Below are 13,988 nucleotides of genomic sequence, written 5' to 3' on the forward strand. Positions count from 1 at the left end.
TGATTCTTTCTATTCTCGGTTCTAAGCGTTAAAGCGCAGCTGGGGAAAGCTGCAACAAAGATGGGAAGGAAGCCGGTGATAGTAGTCAGAGGAAAAGGGGTGACAATGAAGGGATAACCCATAAAAAAGAGAACGAGTGAGTAGAGGAGAAGCGGAGCAAAAGCAGAAAAGGAAACGGGGTGGAGGGAGAGAGAGAGAGACAGGAACCCTGACCGAAGAGGAGAGTGACCAAACTACCCAGACAGGAGGAAGGCACGCCCAGAGGGGGGAATCTGCTGCTTTAAGGACGGCCCCGCCCACGGAGTGACGCGGCGGCAGGCCCGCCCACCATTGGCTGCGGCCGGAGGGCGGGATGGGGTTGCTAGGAGCGGAGGGGATCCGGCGGGCCCCGGCCTCCCGGAGCGCGGAGCCGGGGGAACGGAGCCGGGGTTAGCGGAGCTGCTGGAAGATGGCGAGTGGCTGGGACGCGCGGCCGCCCTGGCGGCCCGGGCGCCTCCCGCTGCTGCTGTGTCTACTGCTGCTGCTGCAGCTGCTGCGGAGCCCGGCCCGGGCCGCGCACATCAAGAAGGCGGAGGCGACCACGACGACGACGACCAGCGCGGGCGCCGAGGAGGACGAGGGCCAGTTTGACCGCTACTACCACGAAGAGGAGCTGGGCTCGGCGCTGAGGGAGGCGGCGGCCGCGGGGCCCCCGGGGCTGGCCCGCCTCTTCAGCATCGGCAGCTCAGTGGAGGGCCGGCCGCTGTGGGTGCTGCGCCTCACGGCCGGCCTGGGGCCACCGCCTCCTGACGGCGACCCGGGGCCCGACGCGGCGGGGCCGCTCCTGCCTGGCCGGCCGCAGGTGAAGCTGGTGGGCAACATGCACGGGGACGAGACCGTGTCGCGCCAGGTGCTCGTCTACCTGGCCCGCGAGCTGGCGGCCGGCTACCGCCGCGGGGATCCGCGCCTGGTCCGCCTGCTCAACACCACCGACGTGTACGTGCTGCCCAGCCTCAACCCCGACGGCTTTGAGCGCGCCCGCGAGGGTGACTGCGGCCTCGGCGACAGCGGCCCTCCCGGGGCCAGCGGCCGCGACAACAGCCGCGGCCGCGACCTCAACCGCAGCTTCCCCGACCAGTTCAGCACTGGCGAGCCCCCGTCCCTGGACGACGTGCCCGAGGTGCGCGCCCTGATCGAGTGGATCCGCAGAAACAAGTGAGTACCGCCCTCCCTCCACCCACCTCCCCATCCACGCATCCCTCCGGGGCACAGTCTGGGTCCCTCACTCCGCAGGCGTTCAAACAGTGCTCGCAGGCCTAAGGGACTGGAGTAGAGAGGGCGGAGGGCAACACCCCATAAGGGGAACTAGGGCCCAGGCCGCTTAGCCTCTGTCCTCAAGATAATTGTCGGAGAAGCGCTGCCTGGAGGATGTCATTTATTCAAATAATGCAGAGAGCTGCCGTTTGGCTGGAGGGGAGACTCCTTTATGGCTTTCTGGTCCCTGTTCTCACAGGACAGTAGAATAAGCGATGGAAGAGACCTTCAGGATGACCTCGGTCAGCTCGCTTATTTTATAGATAAACTGACAAAATTGCGGTTATGTCATGACTACAGGCACTGTGCTAAACCCCGTGGACTGCATGATCTCAGTTTATGTTGGACACAACCTGATGAGACAGGCAGCATTCTCATTCTTGTTTTGCGTGTGGGGGAAATCGAGAGTCAGATTGCAAATAATTTACATAGTATGAAAATCATTTACATATTACAGAAGTAGCTGGAACTGGACTCAGGCATTTAGTCAGTGTTCTGAGCCCTGGAGGGAGTGTGTAGCCTACAGATGACACCCGTGGGGTCTTTCTCTTGGTTATTTGATAAAAACTGATTCTCTTCCAGTCTTTGCTTCTGACTCAGCTGTGGAGCCTATAGACATGGCTGGCCAGAGAACTCCTCCAGATCTGGAACCTTCACCTGGGAGCAGCCTCATTTTAGACTCTGAAAGGTTTCTGATTCCATTTATGCACATTATTAGTGGACCAGAGTCCAATGGCTAATTGTTACACTTATACACAACACACACAAACACACCTTAGGTGTTAGTAAGTGCCACGTGGGATTTAAAATATTAAAAGAAGCATGAGGACCTCAAGAAATAGGTGTATGACATGAGACTATGCTAAATATAGAGGAGGTGTGTTTATGTACCCAGTTAAGCTTTATGGGAATTGCTCCTACTGACAAAACGTGTGGGCTGCTATAATAGGGGTCATCTCTGTGAAAGAGGGAGAACTTGAGTCTTAAGAGATGCGTAGGATTTTCGGCAAAAAGGAGGAGAGGAATAGAGGAAGAGGGAACTTACGGAATCATGTCCAAAGTGACCAGGCACCTCTTCCCTTTCTCAGCTATTGGCTTTGCCAACATATCCTCTTTTTTTGTGTCTTCCTAAGACTTGTAGAGGATTTCCTTGGTGGCTCAGCGGTAAAAATCTGCCTGCCAATGCAGGAGACATGGGTTCGATCCCTGGGTGGGGACGATCCCCTGGAGAAGGGAATGGCTACCCACTCCAGTATTCCTGCCTGGGAAATCCCATGGATGGAAGGAGCCTGGGCTATAGCCCATGGGGTTGCAGAAGAGTGGGACACAATTTAGTGACCGAAGAACAAGGACATAGGCTTGTGGAGCAATTAAGCTTTCTATCCTGATCTGAAGATTTCTAAGTGACAAATAAAAGCAATAATGAACTCAGGCGTTTTCCTGTAGGACTTAGAATCATCTCTTCTACAAGATTCAGTATGTAGCAGACCTTGAAAAAGTCATGGACATTAGGACAATTCTAGATTCGTTTTCTCTCCCCACCTTTCACTTTACTCCTTCTGAGAGGAGTAGGCATTAATCCCTGGAAGGCATTAACTTCACATACACTTTCTGGGAAGGTTTTTCTTTTAAAGATAATAATGTCAGGCTCTCTGAACAGTTGCATAAGAAGTGTGACTTTAAGCAATGCAAACAGTCTAAAATGCTCCATCATGACCTTTACAAGGATATAAATTCTGTGACTAGATATTTCTGTTCAGTATTAGTTCTGCTGTGACCAAAAATAAAAATAAGCTCTGTCTTGGTGCAAGTCACCTTGAGACTATACTGAAAGCTTTGAACTTTAAATTTAGAAGCAAAAATGTGCTCTCTGGACAACTCTTTCACATCACCAGTATTTAATGATTACAAGGTATGGTCCAGGCTGGGTAGTTCAATGGTAGGAGCTTGTGAAGATTTGAAAAGCTCATCTGTGACGGTTGGTATTACACAAAAAGTTGCTCTCTTTTGTGGCTATGGACTACCTTAGTCATATCCTCCCTCTTTTCAAATGTAACTCTAAATCAGAAGGAAAAGTAGGTGAGTATTTAGGGTAAAAGTATACCCGTCCATCCTCAGTCATAAGTAACTCAAAATGAGTATTATTTAATGGGTATTCAGTAACAAGGGATATGTGAATAAAGTAAAAAACAAGCACACGCATAATCTGAGATTGATTCTTAAATATAGAGTCAGCTTTATGGAGAGGAAATTCTAAAACCACAGACAGTATAGGGAAAGTACCTTTTTCAGTGTATTCTGTGAAGTAAACCATTTGCAAAATTTCTCGATATACTAGTCACCCAGCTGTATTAGAAATAGATTTTTTGGTCATTGTTGCTTTGGATATGTAAAATTTAAAAACTCATTTTCTCCTGCTTAGGAAAGTGAAGTTTATTTTCTTTGTTTCACTTTATACTTCACCCATTCAGTGATTTTGAACTGTTGACAGTTGACTCATATGCTTAGGAAAATATATAAGATTTTAACTCCATCATTAAAATATTTTATAGTTTACTTGGCCCTCATATTTTTGGCACACTTCTTTACTTAAATATAGCTGCTTAGACTTTAGTAGATTGTGCAAAAATGATTTTTTTGGGTATGTTTGTGAAAAGCATTGTATTATTGGGGTGAGTACAGTTCCCTGAAACCTTTAGAATTTAGTTTATCAGACATCAAGTTTTCTTAATTTTTTACAGGTATTTACAGATTTATCTGGGGACCATAACAGAATTAACTTAGAGATGGATTTTTTAATATCTATAGACTTGTTTATAATTTTTATGATATATTAAGCAGCTACTTTAAATCTTCTGCAAGAAATGATATATGATATTGAAGTCAAGTGTGAGAAACACTTAAGAGAACTGATTTGAATGGAAACTAAAATACCCTTCAAATAAAATTGGATTGATATCAAAGTTGGTTTGACAAAGACTAAAAGCAATAATCTTATAGCCACTATAGTAGATATCACTTTCTCTTGAAATTGTCCTTACTAGAGTGGCACTGGTACTTTTAAAGCTATGTACGTAGAGTAAGGAAAATCTAATAATTCATCAGTGGAGTAGATTGCAAATATTTCATTGTTCTAAAGGTATTCAGTTAGGCTACTATGATAGTATTTCTGAGAAGTGTTAGAAGAAATGACAAAGTGAGAAACAGCTTTTAGCAGAGAATCTTGGAATTTAAAGTCTTAATTGAAAATATATAGTTAAAATAGCATGCTTCACTTACTTAGAATATTCAGTTATCCACTTTTTTCCCACTAAAATACAAATGCCATGAGGGAATCTTTGTATTTGTTTCTTCTCTGATGTATTCCCTAGTGTCTAGAACATTTGGCTTATAGTTGACACTCAAGAAAATTTGTTGCTGAATGGATTGCCTGGGCTGGGCTGGCCTTCTTATAACTTTCCCCAAGTCATTGCTGAGGGGAAAAGTACTTAAATTATTTAAAGCATAGAAGCCAAAAAGTAAATAGTTAATACCTTGCTATGGAGGAGGGTTGGGTAAGGTGGAGTTAGAGTGTTAGAATATACACTTAGTTTTTGCTTCTGTATCATTCTTTCTGACATTGGAAGTTGGGGGTGGATTGATAGTCTGTAAGGCAGTGATTCCCTGAGCAGGATGCAAATATCTCCAAAGAAAGGAACATTTGTTGAGCAGATGCTTGAAAGCAGTCATTGTGCTGGAAGACATTGTACGTGTATTACCTTATTTAATTCTCGTAACCACCCTGGGAAGCAGGTAGCATTAATCCCCATTTTACAGGTGAGAGAAAAACTAGGGTTCAATGGATTTAGAGGCAGCAACTTTACCTGACCATGTTAGTAGTGAGGGAAACAAAATGCTCTTACCCATATTTGCCTGGTTTCGGAGCCTCTGCTATTGCCACGACACCAAATGGTCTTCTCCTCTGGTGTCTGGAATTGTGCTAACTGTAATTATATTAGTTATTAAACTCGACTTTTTTCATAGTCTGTTCTGGTATTTATTCACTGTCTTTATCAGCTCATTTCTGTCTTCTGAGGACAGATTCTGTGTTATAAGTAATTTTTATTGTTTGACGTCCTCTGGGAGGTACTAATCATATTTAACTTTTCAAATTAAACATATCATAGACTTAATTCTCTTTCAAGCATATAAAATGTTATAGATCAACCCCCTTTAGAATTTCTGTAGGTCAGTTTCTTTCACTCACAAAAAGGCAGAAGCAAAAAATCCAATTTCAACTGCAAAAAGTGTTTAATCTCCAGCCATAGAAACAGGTTGAGCTGTTACATGAGTGGAAAATGTATAAATAGGGCTGCAGCATGTTTTTGCCTTTAGCTTTTACCATAAAAGGAGTTCTTCAGTATTTCTGTATCTATAAATGTGACTGGATTGTAAGTGGGTTCACTTAAAAGTAAAAAACATAACAAAAATTAAAATTTTCTTTTTATAGAAGCAGCCTTATCTTCATGTCAGTTTATTTTTTAATGGCCCAACCAGGAACCTTGGTCCTAAAAAGAGAGCTGCTTTTACAGTGATACAATGTTCTGTATTGTTTTTCTCTGAAAGCAAATCTCTGTGTCAGGTCTCTCCCCCAGCCCCACCACCAATCTTCTCAACTATGGTGTCTCTCTCGAAAATGCAAGTTTACTGTATTGTGAAACTGGAATGAGGCAAAACACATCCTGTTTTAATTTATTTGTCTCCGAATCTCAAAAATTCTCTCTGGACAGTAATATAAAAAGCATGAAACTTACTAACCCAACTCGTGTATTCAGCAAATATTTATTTATGTAAGCCACACTTTCTATGAGATTGACACATTATGAAGTACACAAATTAGATTGAACTCTATGAAATTGTCATTTTTGTAGGTCAAAACATGGTTGAATATTGGCAAGTTCATATTCAACCTAATCGAGGTCCCTGAATAAGACATCTCCTAAAACATTAATTTCTACTGTGTTATTAAGCTATGTTTTTTCAATGATTGGAAAATTCTTTAAAGTTATTTGAATTTCACTTCAGTTCAGTTCAGTCGCTCAGTCGTGTCCGACTCTTTGCGACCCCTTGAATTGCAGCACGCCAGGCCTCCCTGTCCATCACCAACTCCTGGAGTTCACTCAGACTCACGTCCATTGAGTCAGTGATGCCATCCAGCCATCTCATCCTCTGACATCCCCTTCTCCTCCTGCCCCCAATCCCTCCCAGCATCAGAGTCTTTTCCAATGAATCAATTCTTCGCATGAGGTGGCCATTTGAAGTTAAGGAATTATAAAAACTGCTTGAAATTTGTTGAATGGATAATGCTTTCTTTCCATTTTCCTTCTATGTTGTTTGGTCAAATTATAACTGTTGGTAGAATTGTCTTCTAGATCTCAAGAGGAATATCTAAGTTCGTTGATAAAAGATGTAGAATTTTAAAATATATGTTTTCTGTGCCTTTTAAAAAGTGATGTGTGATTTTTATTTTCCAAGGTTTGTGCTTTCCGGAAACCTGCATGGTGGCTCGGTGGTAGCAAGCTATCCCTTTGATGATTCTCCAGAACATAAGGCCACTGGAGTCTATAGCAAAACTTCAGATGATGAAGTATTTAGATATCTGGCAAAAGCCTATGCTTCAAACCATCCCATAATGAAAACTGGTGCCCCTCATTGTCCTGGAGATGAAGATGAAACTTTTAAAGATGGGATCACAAATGGTGCGCACTGGTATGATGTGGAAGGTATGTAAAGCCCTGAATTTGCTATATTTTCCTCCTTGTTCATTTAACTTTTCTGAGCATACTCTGGGTGGAAAAGAGCAAATAAACTTCAAGGAATTATGATTTTTTTTTTAATCTTGAAAATTTCAAACCCACAGTAAAATTGAAAGAAAACTCCATGAACACACTTGTATGTTTTGTCCAGTCACTAAGTCATGTCAGACTCTCTGTGACCCTGTGGACTGTAGCCCGCCAGGCTCCTCTGTCCCGCCAGGCTCCTCTGTCCTTGGGATTTCCCAGGCAAGAATACTGGAGTGGGTTACCATTTTCTTCTCCAGGGGCTCTTCCTGGACCAGGGATCGAACCCACACCTTGTACATTGGCAGGAAGATTCTTTACCACTGAGCCACCAGGAAAGCCCGAACACCTGTATATCCTTTATTTAAATTCACCAACAGTTATCTTACCACAAATATTGCTCCTCTCCCTACACACACACACACGCACACACACACACACACACACACACACACACACACTCACTCTCTCTCTCTCTCTCTCTCTCTCTCTGTCAGATGATTGTAGTTGAGAAATCCACAGTAACTCAGTGCTGTCACCCCACATCTGTTTGCATGTAACTCAGCTTCCCTGTATTACCCCCCCACATACCCCACACAGCTCCTTTTCTTCCTGATCCGATGCAGTCAAGGCTCCAGCATTTTGCATGCGCCTCTTGTGTTTTTCAGTTTCCCCCATCTAAAACAGTCATGCTAACAGTCTCTTTTCTTAATGATGGTGCATCTTTTGAAGTGTCCAGGCCAGCTGTCCCACAGAACAGCCCATATTCTAGATTTTGTCTATTTCTTCATGATAAGATTTTCAGGTCCAAATTTCCAGCAAGACCATTACACTGATCCCACGAAGAGGCACATAAAATCAGTCAGCTTGAATTGTTTACCATTTCTCTTTAAGTGGTATAAAAACAGCTATTGTTCTTTTTAAACTTTTGGTATCCTTTGAAGGACAACTGTTTGTTTTTATGCACAGGCTTAGACAATTTAATTAAGAGTAATCAGAAGAAACAGTCAATCCATGAAAATGTGATCAGTGTAAAACTTTTTTCTCTTCTTAGAATCTACCCATGGTGAATGCCTTAGGTCAAGAGTCCTTAACCTCCAAAATCTAATGCCTGATGATTTGAAATGGAGTTGATAGAATAATAATAATAGAAAAAAATGCACAATAAGCATAATGTGCTTGAATCATCCCACAACCATTCCCCCGACCCTCCATGGGAAAATTGTCTTCCACAAGACCGGTACCTGGTGTCAAAAAGGTTGGGGACTGCTGCCTTGGGTTTTCGCTTACCCTATTATTTTTATTGGCAGTCAGCCACATTATAAAGTATCTTATGACATTTCTCTTAATGTGCCTTCTTTAAAATATCTGAATAACTCTGAATTTTTATGTCAAGCCAAGAATACCCAAATTGAGTACTAAGTTTCAGGACTTGATACTTTCTATAGTTTTCTGATTCTCCTATAGTTTCTACCCATGTTTCTTATGTATAACTAGTGAGTTGAGCTATTTAGAAAGGGGTATGAAATATATAGAAGCCAAACTTTCTGCCTGTAACAATTAGAGGTGGTTTGAAAACCATTAATAAATTTTAAAGATAAGGGATATACTTTAATGTTTACTTTCATTTCAGTCTTTAGCAAATATTAATATATTTATTTTTAAGACTCTGCAGGTCTTGCTGAGTCTTAGTTCTTTGACCAGGGATTGAACCTACACCCTCCACAGTGAAAACTTGGAGTCTTAGCCACTGAATTGCTAGGGAATTCCCTTTAGCAAATATATGTAATAAAACCAGATTTCTTTTTTAAAAAAAATAGGGTGCAAAATCCTTTTTTTAAATATAAATTTATTTATTTTAATTGGAGGTTAATTACTTTACAATATTGTATTGGTTTTGCCATATATCAACATGAATCCGCCACAGGTATACACGTTCCCCATCCTGAAGCCCCCTCCCTCCTCCCTTCCTGTACCATCCCTCTGGGTCATCCCAGTGCACCAGCCCCAAGCATCCTGTATCATGCATTGAACCTGGACTGGCGATTCGTTTCACATATGATATTATACATGTTTCAATGCCATTCTCCCAAGTCATCCCACCCTCGCCCTCTCCCAGAGTCCAAAAGACTGTTCTATACATCTGTGTCTCTTTTGCTGTCTCGCATACAGGGTTATCGTTACCATCTTTCTAAATTCCATATATATGGGTTAGTATACTGTATTGGTGTTTTTCTTTCTGGCTTACTTCACTCTGTATAATCAGTTCCAGTTTCGTCCACCTCATCAGAACTGATTCAAATGTATTCTTTTTAATGGCTGAGTAATACTCCATTGTGTATATGTACCACAGCTTTCTTATTGATTCATCTGCTGATGGACATCTAGGTTGTTTCCATGTCCTGGCTATTATAACCAGATTTATTGAACTAGTGGTTTTGTGATGTTGTCAAATTACTTCATTATTTGAGATCCTATCTAAAATAATGGACTAAAACTAATTTTTCCTTTTTGGAGAATGTTGTTAAAGGTTAGAAAATAATTTCTAATTGACAGTTGCCTAAGGAAGATAAATACATGTGATACTATTTAAAAAGAAAGTGTGTTTCCTTCACTGTAAGTAAGATTATTTGGTTAAGCCAGGCAACAGGTTTTTCTGAGTCTTCCAGCATCTCAAGGAGCTCAGTTTTGCTGCTGCCGTTATTTTTTACATAATTTATTTGGCTGCACTGAGTCTTAATTGCAGCACATGGGATCTAGTTTCCTGGCCAGGAATGGAACTCCAGCCCCTTGTATTGGGAGCTTGGGGTCTTAGCCACTGGACCACCAGGGAAGTCCCTATTCTTGTTTTTGTGAGCATCTACTTCTCTGCTGTTTTAGCTGGGTGGTCAGACATATTTTATGTTATTTCTACAATAACTCGCTTGTATCTCTTACTGCCTTAGCAATATTGAGCAGTTTCAGTAGTTTCTTGAGAGTGTGAGTGTGTGTGTGTGTTTTAACAGCTTTATCAAGGTGTAATGGACATACAATAAACTGGACAAATTTAAAGTGTATAGTTTGGTAAGTTTCAACATATATGTATACCCATGAAACATACATATTGTTTCAGGAGTTTCAACAGGGCAAATTTGTTGTTTATCTTATACTGGACTGTAGTGAGTAAGGTGTTGTGAAACCTTGTGACTAGGCATATATGCAAACCCAGATGTCCTGGAGTAACTTTACTGACACTTTATGTGACGTATTGAGAAATTCTAACTCAAAGAAGTAGAGACTTTTGCAACTGAAAATGAATGTATTGATCTAGTCCAGCTCTATTGCTTTACAGGAAATCAAGGCTTTAGTGGTGAAATAACGTGTGGGCATCATTTATTTACTGAGCAGATATTTACTGAGCCTTTGCCACATCCTATATACTGTATTAAAGACACGGTGTGAACAAAACAAACAGTTCCTGCTCCTGGGGGTGAGGAAGTACATTAGTAGTGGGGGTGTGAGGGAATTTGGCCCCCAGAACCTTCACCTTCCTTGCCAGGATTGATTCAGTATATCTAGCTACCTACGTGGGTGGCCCTGCTTCTCTCAAACCTCAGGCTCCATCCAGGGAATGACTATCCTAATAAGGCCTGTGAATAGTCTTGTCTTCTGCGAAAGCCTGTTATTGTGACAGCCTAAGCTCAACCTATTCATGCAGCAGTCCTCTTTCTATTTTTTTTAAAAACCACAATGTGCTGATTTGTATGCCTTTTGTTTACCATTCTTTATTCTTTTCTTTCTTCATGGTTTTGAAGACCTTATAAAAAAAAATCCTCTGATGGTTTAGGGTGTTTATTCTAAAGGAAACTTAATGAAACTGAATTATAGTTTCAGTCAACTTTAAGAATTGCCCTCTTTCAACTGATAGGAATTTTTAAAAGGGCAAGTAATCACCTATATAAAGAAGAGAGGTATGAAATGTGACCAGATAATGTGTCTGTAACTAATTCAGGTTTTTTTGTGTGTGTATGTATGTGTGTGTGAATTTAAACTCCTTTGATCATTTGGGCAGCCATTCTCTGCATAAAGTGGAGGTCTGATGGAGCAGCACTAATGTGCTCTAAATATTGAGGTATGTTTGGCTTGAGGTAGATTGCTGACAAAGGAAGGAGCATGGGGGAAATAAAACCAAGCTGTTTTGAACAGCATACAAGGTTAGATTTGGTCCAAAAATGGACTGAAAAGCTTATTCTTTTTTTTTTTTGAAAAGCTTATTCTTGAATAGCATTTTCTGTGTCATTAAGCAGGGCATTATGTTATAATTCTTCTGTCATCAGAAAATTGGAATCTGTATAAAATAAAAAAGAATCAAATGGACAGTCTAGAAATATAATATCTGGTCTTAAGAAATAGACAAATCCATAATTACAGTAGGAGATTTTAAACATGCCTTTCTTAGTAATTTTTAGATCATCAAGGCAAAAATATCAGTAAGGACACAAATGGTTTAAATAACATAAACCAATCTGATCTAATGAACTCGTACAAAATACTGTCCTCATATTTAATTTCCCTGCAGTCTTTTTATAATCCCAAGTATACACGATAAGGACTTTATCATTGGTCCCACTTAAGGTAGATGTGTCTAGTTCTGTTAGTGCTTTGTGTTACTTTGTTCTAAAGTGTATATATTAAAAACAAATATACTAAAACATACTGAACTTAAAGCATTCTTATGTCTTTGCTTATTTCACATTTTAATAGGATCAAGTCTGAACTTTTCAGTCTGACACAGCCTTCTAGCCTTGTACGCGTTGCTAGCCTTCTCTCCTACCTCTCACCCACCACTGAATGACTTGTGCTGTGCTGTGCTCAGTCATGTCTGGCTCTTTGCAGCCCCATGGACTGGTAGCCCACCAGGTTCCTCTGTCCATGGATTTTCCCAGGCAAGTTGCCATTTCCTACACCAGGAGAGCTTTCTGACTTAGGGATCGAACCTGCCTCTCTTGCCTCTCCTGCATCGATAGGTGGATTCTTTACTACTGAGCCACCTGGAAAGCCCCGAACTATTTGTCTTTCTCCAGAAATGTGAACCTTCAGGTACTGGGCTGCTGTCTGTCTGGTATGCATTTCTCCAGTTCAGCTGTAACCTCCTCTGAAACCTTTGCTACAGCAACTGTCACTCTGTTGCCTTCCTAGAGCTTGTTGTTTAACATCAGTAAAATGTTTATCTACTTCTGTTGTTAGTTTTTTGTATCTTCTGCTAGAGTGTGAATTCTTTGATAAGGACTTGCTGTGCTTAGTCACTCAGTCGTGTCCGACTCTTTGCAACTCCATGGACTGTATACAGTCTGCCAGGCTCCTCTGTCCATGGAGATTCTCTGGGCAAGAATACTGGAGTGAGGTGCCATGCCCTCCAGGGAATCTTCCCAACCCAGGGATTGAACCCAGGTCTTCCACATTGCAGGTGGATTCTTTAGTGTCCGAGCCACCAGGGAAGCCCAGGAATACTGGACTAGGTAGCCTGTCCCTTCTCCAGGGGAACTTCCCGACCCAGGAATCAAACTGGGGTCTCCTGCATTGCAGGCAGATTTTTTTACCACCTGAAATACCTGGGAAGCCCTTGATAAGGACAGCGTGGTGCTATTCATACAAAATGTATCACCAGGGAAAAGTCCTGCAGGAAGTGAGACTGGGGAGGTTTTTACAGTTATTTGGAATAAGATCTTTTTTTTTGGAGATAAGCGCTTTATCTAGAGGGATGCCATGGGAATGAAAAGGGAATATGAGATATATGAGACATTGTGTGAGAAGAGTTCCAGAATTAACAGTGAGACAGTAGGACAGAGTATCTAGGCAGAGAAAGGCGTAACTTTGAGACCTTGAGCCTGGATTAGTAAGAATGATCACGGAAATGAGGAAAAAAAAACTACTTGAAAGAAGTGTGTGTGTGTGTTTTCTCTTTAGATGGGAGAAGAGTGAAATTGGAGGTGATACTGGATGTACCAGTTATAAGTACCTAATGTACACTTGGAAGATAGGCTCTGGGGCTTAGGAAAGAGGTCAAGATGATAAAGACATTTAGGAGTTATGAGACATGTGGAAAGCATATGTCCGTGAACTTGATTTTGAAAATTGAATTGATATTGTTTCCTGGCATCATTTAATTGCTTGGAGCCAGAAATTCAACTGGGAAAAAAATACATAGATATGAACAGATGGATGCTTTTTCATCTCCAAAGTGAATATACTTCTGGCATTTTGTATTGGGATGTTTTCCTTAAGGAATGCCAACAGTTTAGATATTCTCACCCTGTTCATATGTTAAGAATACTTTCGATAATCAAATGTGCATTAGTAGAGGACTTTTGGTCTTATCTGATTTTGTGCATTAAGGAGCTTTTGTACATTGGACCTTTTCCTTTTTTCCTCTCTCTTTTAACCTGAGTGGCACCTTGTTTAAAAGGAAAGCAAAGATGTAAAATGATACTCAAACAGGATATTTGCTTCTGTTTGAGTCACCAGTTTGCTTTAGCGAACTGAAATATAGCCTCATATGAAAAAATCTCACCTTTAGGAACAGCGTGCTTGTATATTTTGTAATGTAGTAATAGACTTTCATGAAGGTTGAGAACCAACTGCTAAATACCACTTTAGGATGTGGCCCCTAAATCTTTAGATACAATGTCTAAAACTTAGATGTGTTTTTACTTTTTTTAAACATAGATGGTAGAAAATGAGAAAGTACTTAAAAAAAAACCACTCTCTTTCTCTCCCCTTTTTGCTCTCCCTTCTTCCTATCCCTCTTGCCTTCCCCTCCCTCATTCTTTTTCTTTTCCTTTCCCTCTCCCTATAAAAGCTACCACCTCATCCTGGACACCCTGGTTGTATTACTTC

The 13,988-nt window shown here is 41.4% G+C and overlaps 1 protein-coding gene across 1 annotated transcript in view; it reads left to right on the plus strand.

Annotated features, from left to right (window-relative positions):
- Positions 1-398: 398 nt before the first annotated feature.
- The window catches only part of CPD (carboxypeptidase D), a 71,901-nt gene continuing 58,311 nt past the window's right edge, over positions 399-13,988 (plus strand). The window contains exons 1-2 of the mRNA XM_015098556.4: positions 399-1,194; positions 6,808-7,055. Coding sequence (XP_014954042.2) covers positions 449-1,194; positions 6,808-7,055 — 994 coding nt within the window. The 5' untranslated portion in view covers positions 399-448. The remainder of the gene's footprint in view (positions 1,195-6,807; positions 7,056-13,988) is intronic.

The sequence above is a fragment of the Ovis aries genome, chromosome 11 (genome assembly GCF_016772045.2).
Source record: "Ovis aries strain OAR_USU_Benz2616 breed Rambouillet chromosome 11, ARS-UI_Ramb_v3.0, whole genome shotgun sequence".
NCBI lineage: Eukaryota > Metazoa > Chordata > Mammalia > Artiodactyla > Bovidae > Ovis > Ovis aries.